This window comes from Poecile atricapillus, chromosome 9, assembly GCF_030490865.1.
Source record: "Poecile atricapillus isolate bPoeAtr1 chromosome 9, bPoeAtr1.hap1, whole genome shotgun sequence".
Classification (NCBI taxonomy): Eukaryota; Metazoa; Chordata; class Aves; order Passeriformes; family Paridae; genus Poecile; species Poecile atricapillus.
In genome coordinates, this window is record NC_081257.1 from 7,485,413 (window position 1) to 7,493,977 (window position 8,565).

Below are 8,565 nucleotides of genomic sequence, written 5' to 3' on the forward strand. Positions count from 1 at the left end.
GGACTGAGGGGGACTTTGTGTATTCAGAGGCGAGGGTTTTATTTAAACCTTCTGTGATTATATATCCCATTATGCCATCTGGTAAACTGCTTCTACACTTATTTATGCTCACTATTGACATACATTTCATTACCATTTGGCTAGCATGGACCTCTGAACTGCAGAGATGTGCCTTTGCTAGCCATCATAACCATCTTTACAACCCAGTGCTAGCAGCTAGGCTGGAGGGCATATTCCCTCTCCATCTCCAGCCAAACCATGGCACTTAAACAAACAAGGAGAGAAAATAAAATAAAAATTATATTCAGAGATGCTTTTCTTGACTTGTCTCAGAGGAGCTCAACGTGGGTAGGGAGCTGCTGTCTCCTGCCCACCCAACTCACCATCCCCAGTCTGTTAATGGGGCTGGGGGTCTCTCTTCAATATCAAACACAAACTAGGAAAGCTGCAGAGGCCAAGGGTGAGTGAGACACCACCATCAGTGTAGTTAAGTCATCTTTGGTAATAAACACAAGCAGAGCACCTCATGAACATCCCTTCCAGCCATGCCATAAAGCACCAGTAGGGTCCAGCGGTGCTGATTGCTCTTGCAGGCTCCTAAACAGCACGTTGGAGGTGCTGGGTGCTCTCAGCGAGGAGCCAGCTCACCACATTCATAAAAACTTCCCAGCATCAGTGACATGAAAAGCAGTACGACGTGCTCAGCGATGACTGACAGGCTGCACAGCAGCACCTTGGGGTCACGCCAGAGCTTAGCACCTCCAGGCACGAAAAAATACAAAAAAACTCATTCGTAGGAATAGTCGTGCTCATAGACTGATACCAAAATAACAAATCTGTCATTCAAACAGACATTTGAAAACACAGTGATGGCTCAACGGTGACGATCAAATTCAAGAAGAATAACAGTTTACAATGTGTGGGACTGGGATGACCATCAGCACTTGCTGTCGCTCACTGGCCAAAATAAAACCCAAGGAACAACCCAGAGCAGCGGCGCTCAACAGCAAAGCTGACATGATAATCTTATTGTCACATTTAGTGAAAAGACAGAACGCCTTTGCCATGAAACCGTTTCACCCTACTGAGCTACTTGCTCTTGGGAAGTACTCTTAGCACCCTGACTGCCTGCCCCATTCTTCCCAAGGGGCACCTCATGTGCTAGGAAATGAACCCAATATTGGAAAAGGATTGCTGGAAAAACACCCTGGGCCAGCCACGGTGCCAGCCCCAGCCGGGGAAGCGGTGAACACGGCTGTGCAGAGAGGCTGTGTGGCAGGCAGGCTGTGGTGTTCTGCCAGTCCAGATGCACATCAAGTATTCCCCAAACTCATATAAACTGCAGGAATATGCCACAGCACTGACTATCTGTTTGCACTGAATTGGAAACATGATGGGAAACATCAAATATGTGCTCCAGTCACACAGCAGAGAAAAGAAACAGCTTTATTCCAGCATGCTGGAGAAGCAGAAGTGGAGAGGCAGAGGAAGCCAGCTCAACATGAGCAACAATGTGGAGGGACACAAGCTCCAGTGGATGTGGTCACTTGAGCTGCGGCTCCATTCCTGAGCATCAGCAGAAGGATCAGCAGAAGGTCTGGGTTGGAAAAGACCCTAAAGATCACCTAGTTCCAATCCCCATGGGCAGGAACACCTTCCACTAGAAGGCTGACCTTCAGCACTCAGCTTTCCAGTAAAAAGGAAGCAGCCCTGCCGCAGCTTCAAATTGTACCAGAAGAAGCCGAGGATTTCTCCACCTTTTCAACCAGCATAAGCCAACACAGCAAAGGACATCAATCCTTGCAAATTCTTCTACATCCTTTCTGAGCAGAAGTGGACACTGCAGGGACATCCTCAGGAGCCCTTCACCCAGCAAAAGCGAGGGGTAAAGATCCATGCCCACAGCAAACCATCCAGGCTAATTCCAGCAGTGAGAAACCCCGACCTGTGAGGCGGATTGCAAATCTGTGTATTTGTTTTGGAAATAAAGGCATTAATAATTGATGCCAAACACTGTGAATATTGATGAGCACATTCCCAGAAGAGGTTTTGGAGTTACTTAAGCACCCAGAATTGTGCCGTCTGGATTCAGTGGCCTAATGGCTGCTGTCAGAGCAATCACAAGTACGCAAAGCACTGTGTCACCACCACCTGCCCATCACAGGGGGGACGATGAATTGAAGCCCAATGGGGTATTTAACACCACAAATATTTTGACTTGATCCATCATGTACACTATTTTCTACTCCTTTTACTTTTTGTTTTGCTTACACGAGTTTAATGATCTCAAAACATTGCGTATCTGTTCTTCCCTTCCTCACTTAAACCCAGCCTCAGCTCCCTCCTGACCCTCCAAATGTCTTGCAGCAAATAAACTAATGCTCAATAAGTGCAGAAGTATGGCAGGCTTTCCCAGAGTGCTAGTCCATGGCTCAGCCAGGGAAAAACTATTTTAATATTTGAGGAAATCCCCAGCAATGCCTCTTATGGTGATGCCAGGCTCAGAGCCTTTGGGGAGAACAGAGCATGGAAATGAGGATGGAGCTGGCTCTTTGGGTTCTCCAGGTGAGCACAAGCCCTCTCCACAGCCTGACGTCCCATCACACAGTCAGGTTTTATTTCTAGAACAGTCATATGAAAATGGGCATCAACTGCTCATTTTGCAAGCTTGGGAGAAGTGCCCATTTAAAAAGAAATAGGCAAAGTTGCTTTTTTTTGAAAAAATTATCTTTTTGTATAAGCTTCTCATTTCTCATTGTGATGGTACTTTACGGCAAACAAACAAGAACACTCAAATGAGCTACTGGGAGGGTAAAAGGGATCATCCACACTGGAATGGTTTGTCCAAAGTTTCTCTGTTTTAAAAGGCTCTTTCTTTCAGTTCTGCTTCTCCTATACCATTCCCTATCACCAGATTTTTTTACTTCAAGCTCCACCATCTGCCAAACAGAGCAATGCTAAATGTACAGCAGGGTAAACATGATCAGCACTTGCCTTGCCATTGTTCCAAGCCAAGAGAAGACTCTGGGGGAGCTCATAGCCTGTGCCAAAGGTGCTACCATGCAGTACTGGAAACATTCCCTCTTGGTCGCTTCAGGACCTTCAGCTCACAGCAAGCCTACCTTGAGGCTTAAGAAATACTGGGGTATGACCCACAGTGTGGAAAACAAATGTCCTGGCACCTCTGCCAGTGTGCCATGGGAGCAAGCTCTCTCCCAGCCTCGCAGCCTGCCTGGCTGCTTGCAATGTGCATCACCCAGATCCAGAGAAACAGCAGTACTGAAAGCACTGCTGCTCCCACAGACAGCCCCTGAATTTGTGGCTGGTCCTCAATGCTTCCCAGGAGACTGCCCCTCTTCCCCTCTCCCATCCTTCAGCATGAGCTCATGCATCCAGGTGTCAAAAAGAGCCTTTTACAAGCTCCACAGCTGAGCAGCAGAGACCGAAAACCTGAATGAATCCAGCATAAATCAGGCACATACAGTCAGAAGCAGCAATGAAGTGTCTCTGCAGGTTACCAGGAAAACCAGCCATTTAAAGCACTGTGCCCCAAGCTACAGTTCTGAACTTGGGATCATCCCTGCTCTGCCATCCAGGACTTTTTCATCCATCCATCCATCCATCCATCCATCCATCCATCCATCCATCCATCCCATGACATGAGCTTGTCCCTTCTGCTTAGGGGGTCTCTCTGGAGGAACAGACCAGAGCTTGCCAGGCACTGGAAAGCTTTCTGTCCAAATGCATCAGCAACCAGTCTGGGTTCCTTTGATTCTAGAGGTTAATAATGCTCCAGCTTTTCACCTCCTTTCAGGCTAGAGGCTCTGTTTGTCTGAGCAGACCTTCCCTCCCTCCTCAGATTCAATCTCTCCTTGCTGGAGTACCAGATCCAGGCACAGCCCCCTCATGTGAGATTCCAGCAGCTCCTTGCACAAGGGTGAGGTTTACACTGAAAAGAACTTGTCTGATGCAACCCTGCACCATGTTGGCCTTTTCCAGAGCTGCATCCTGCTGGCAGAGCCAAACAACCCCACAGCTGAGCACTGCTCCCAACTTCCCTCCAAACTCTGGCTCCCCTGTGCCTTGCCAAAGCATGCAAGCAGAAAATCAAAGTTTATAAATAGTGGTACATGTTGCAACCTAGTGAGAAGATGCTGCTCCTATTTGTGGTTTCTACTCTCTGAAGTATCTTCACAGTGGATGCACATTTCCTTAGGAACTGTTATTAAGAATTTAAACACAAGACCTCAAAATCCAGGGTACCCCCTATAAGGTATTCAGGCTATTTCTCTGTGTAACACAAAGCAAACTGTGAAAAATTATACAGAAAAGTGTTTTCTGTCATTTTCACTGGCTTACACGTGGATTTATGTTACTTAATTCAGAGGAAAAAAAGAAAATTGCTCTGATATTGAGAGAAATTCATTTTCTCTGGTCACCTGAGATTTCTAGAGCAGCACCTTTTGCACTGCACACTCACTGCTTGGCCAGCATATCTTGTGCTCTGCTGAACCTTTCACAACATATGGTCTGTCTTATGTGCCCACTCCTGCACCTCACAAAAGCGACTTTCTTCTCGATGCCTGATTTCCCTTCCTTGCCACTTTGCTACCTTGAATTAAAATCCCTCAGTGTCATCTCAGCCCCCCACACCCCTCCCACGCTTAGGTTTTAAACATTGGCATAGCTCAGCATCGTCCCCATCCCACTGCTGCTCCACGGCACAGCCCCACTTGGCCCACCTCTTTAATTGCATTAATTAATTGAGAGGGAGGGCAGCTCCCCAGCAGCAGCTTCCCAGGAGGCGCAGGAGCTTCAGTTCAGTGCGTGAGGGCTGGAGCATGGCCGGAAAAAACAACCTGGTGTCTCTGGCAGGAGAGGAGTGGATGGCCAGTGCTACAGACTGTGCTCCTCCACCCACCAACCCCGTGTGCTGCAGGACCCTAAAAGCCCATGGAGCCTCCAGTGCTGCACAACAGCAAACACAGACACTGGACAGTAATGGGGGAGCAGTGCCAAAATTGGACAGAGACAGCAGACCTGCATGGCTCCCTCAGCTCCTCTCATTGCAGTGGCCTAAAGAGCCCCGCAGGTATTTAATTTTAAATTCTTCAAGCAGCTACAAACAACTTTTCACTGGCAGAATCCAAAGCAGAGGGGTTGTTACTCTCTAGCAATGAAAACTGAGAAAAACGTAAAGAAAAATGAGCACGATTTCAGTCAGAGGTATTTTTTTCACACTCCCTGTGTGAAAGCTCACAGGGATCTTACAGACTGAAGCCTGCCCACAGCTTTGCTGCCCTGTAGCATCCCTGAATCCCACTGGATGTTACGGTGCCGCCTGTGAGCAGCGACTGCAGCCCAGCAAGACAGAGCCCACTGCCAGGCAAGACTGCAGCCTCCTGCTCATACTCCCACCTGGATTTTCCCTGTTTGAAGCAACACGCCTGGCAAGACCAGCAGCGCTCGTCACTGCCCAGGCGAGGCGAAGAGCCCAGAATGGCACTGCCTCGGCCACACACTGAGGGCAAACCACCCACTGAGTCCCCAGCATCCCTTCGTGCAACTTTCTGCTCCTTGCCTTTATTTTTTCAGATAGGATGATGTTTTAGGATTGTTTTGTTTCTTTTTGAAAGGAATATCTCTTATCCCACGCTCTCTTCCGAAGTATCTCCCTCCCAGCTGGCACTGCCTGGCAGAAGGAGAAGGGCTCGGTGCAGTTCCCTCCGAGGTTTTGCACCGATGACTCCTGGCAGGGCTGCATGTCCCTCCTGTTACATAACGACCTTTCCCGTTTGGTGCCGGCTCCTCTTGGGGTCACCACGTTTGGGAGTGGTCACATTTGGGGTGCTCACATGCCTCAGCTGTGCACTGCCAGGCACCATCCCCCCATCCCAAACAGACTCATCAACCCTGAACCACCCTCCTTTCTCCTTATGCCTCTCCCCTTACTCCTGGATCTCTGCCCACCGGGCAGCACCCCGCTTTCTCCTGCCCCCCAAACACGATACTCCTCCCCGGGCACTCCATCCCTCTTCCACACCCAGCCCCAAACCGCACCTTAGCCCTCCCCAGCAACCACAGGTGTCCCCCCAGCTCCTCTGGGCTGCACCTGCAGCAGTGACCTGCCTCGGGTGCCTCCACCACCTCCCTGAGCCCCACTGAGCACGTCCCTCACCCGCCTTCTCCCTGCTGCCCACACCCCACAGCCGCACCGGCTCTCCCCTCGGCTCGCACTCCGTGCTTACTCCTGTCTCACCTGTTCTCCTGCAGATGCCCCACAGACCTGCACCCCCCAGACACCCCTGCACCCACCACACCAGCACCCATCACCTCTCCGCCGCACCCCGGCACGGCTCAGCCCCGCACCCGACACCGCGGCACGTCCCGCCCGCGTGTCCCCACACACCCGTGCCCCCACACACACCCGCACCCTCCAGCCCTACGGACCTGTGCCCGCAGCCCCCCGCGGCCGTGCCCCGCGCCCTCACAGCCCCCCGCAAGCCCGGAGCCCGCGCCCGACCCCGCGCCCCCCGCCGGTCCCCGCCCCGCGCTCTGACCTGGGCCCGGCGGCGGGCGGGAGCTGTCCGCCGCCGCCCGGTGCTGAAGGCGGCTTGGCGGCGGCGGCGGCGGGCGGCGGCGGGGCCCCTCCGGCGGCGGCGGCGGCGGGCGGCAGCTGCCCGTCGTCGCCGCCGCCCTCCAGGCTGGCCTCGTTGCCCATGTCGGGCCGGGCGGGACCGGGACCGGGGCCGCTCCCTCAGCGCAGCGCCGCCCCCGCCGCCGCCATCAGCCCCGCGCCGCCATCGCCGCCCGCCCGCGCCGCCGCGCGCATGCGCCGCCCCCGCGCCCGCTCGCGCCGCGGGCACGCGCGCGTTCGCCCGACCAATCGCCGCCCGCCCCCCGGGGCCCCGCCGGCACGTGCCCCTCGGCCCCGCCCCGCCCCGCCCGCCGGCCAATCGGCGCCGAGCAGCGCCAGCGCTCGCGCCCGCCAGGCGGCGCCACGCGAGCTCCCGCGCTGGCCGTCAATGAGCGGCCCGTCTACCGTGACGTCACGGTCCAGAGACCAATGGGCGCGCAGTTCCGCATGAGGTTACACACAGCAGCCAATGAGCGCCCGCTCATCCATGAGGTCACGGGCTGCTGTAGGATGTCACACATCCGCTGGCCAATGGGGTGTCCCCTCACCCATGAAGTCATGTGCTGCTCCTTGAAGTCACAGCATGACAACCAGTGAACATCTGCCTCCTCCATGACGTCAGAGTCTGCCACAGGACATCACACCATGTAAGCCGATAAGCACCCACCCCCCCATGATGTTTAAGAACATCACACCCTGCCTGCCAAGGAGGATCTTGCGCCATTGTGAGGTCATGCACTGCCTTGTGATATCACACTCAGTGATGGTGCTGCTCCCTGCAGGTCACAGCAGCCCCGCAGAGTCACTGGCTACTGTCCAGTGAGCACCCTGCCACCTCATGAGGTCAAGGCAGTCGCTGTCAGCCAGGCCATGAGCACACGCCTCACTGTGAGGTCACAGGCTTGCTGATGAGGCGATGGAGCCCCAGCCGATACCCACCCTGTCCTTCCCACAGTCACCCCGAGCCCAGCAGTGACCGCCACTGCTCTTCTGTGCCACCACAGTGCCGAGCCAACGGGCTCACGGTGTCCCCAAGCGCCAGTCCCAGCCAGCCCCGAGCAATGGTCACGCTGTGGCTGTGTGAGCTCAGAGCTGCCCGTGGCGTCAGAGAGCAGCAGTGCCTGTGGGAGCACCCAGCCCCGCCCCGCCGTTAATTAGGGGCGCTAATTAACGGGGCCGGTGGGCGGAGGGACGCGCTGCCACCGCCGGTCCCCTGCTGCCACCCTGCGGCTCGGACCCCGCCTCGGGGGGACCCCAGCGGGGACAAAAAATTGCGCCCGGGAGCCCCAGCCCTGCCGGTAGCTTTTAAAAAGCGGCTGCTTTTTATGGGCTGTGAGTCAACACACACGCGCTAAATCCTAAAATAAATGTGAAACTGGGTCCAGCCTCACCTCGGAGCGCACGGAAATAGCAACCGGCTCCAATGAGCCCCAGGAACAAGGGAGCTCAGCCCCTTCCCCGCCCCTTCTGTATCCCCCAGCCCAGGGAAAGGGATGCTGGCGCTGGAGGTTACTGCTGTGACCTCCGAGGAGCAGGTGTGGGGTGTGAAAGGTGTAATATGGAATTAAAAGAGCTTTGGAAGACATGAAAGCACTGAGTAAGAGAACAAAACAACTTCAGTTCTGGCCAGGGGCAACAGATGTGCAGTAAACCAGAACAAAAACACATCAGAAACAGCCCAGCAGCAACAAGTCTATGGAAAGTAAGAGTGTAGGAGTGAATGAAGAGGCCAGGACTTAGCAGGTGGCAAGGAAAGACAAAAAAAGTTTGGTTTGTTTGGATTTTTTCTTGAGGTGATGTGTCCCCCAAACACAGGAGACTCAAAACATCCACCTTGAACGCAGCAGAGGTTGGAGTAGCTGCCAGCAACAGCGCTGGTGCAGGTGGTGCCCAGACATGGTGCTCAACCCTCAGATTAAATTTGCCAT

At 53.9% G+C, this 8,565-nt stretch overlaps 1 protein-coding gene across 2 annotated transcripts in view; it reads right to left on the reverse strand.

Annotated features, from left to right (window-relative positions):
* The window catches only part of BSN (bassoon presynaptic cytomatrix protein), an 88,754-nt gene extending 81,970 nt beyond the window's left edge, over positions 1 to 6,784 (reverse strand). For both annotated transcript variants that reach the window (XM_058845025.1, XM_058845024.1), the window contains exon 1: positions 6,561 to 6,784. In XM_058845025.1, the coding sequence (XP_058701008.1) occupies positions 6,561 to 6,721 (161 nt within the window). In that variant the 5' untranslated portion in view covers positions 6,722 to 6,784. The remainder of the gene's footprint in view (positions 1 to 6,560) is intronic.
* Positions 6,785 to 8,565: the final 1,781 nt, after the last annotated feature.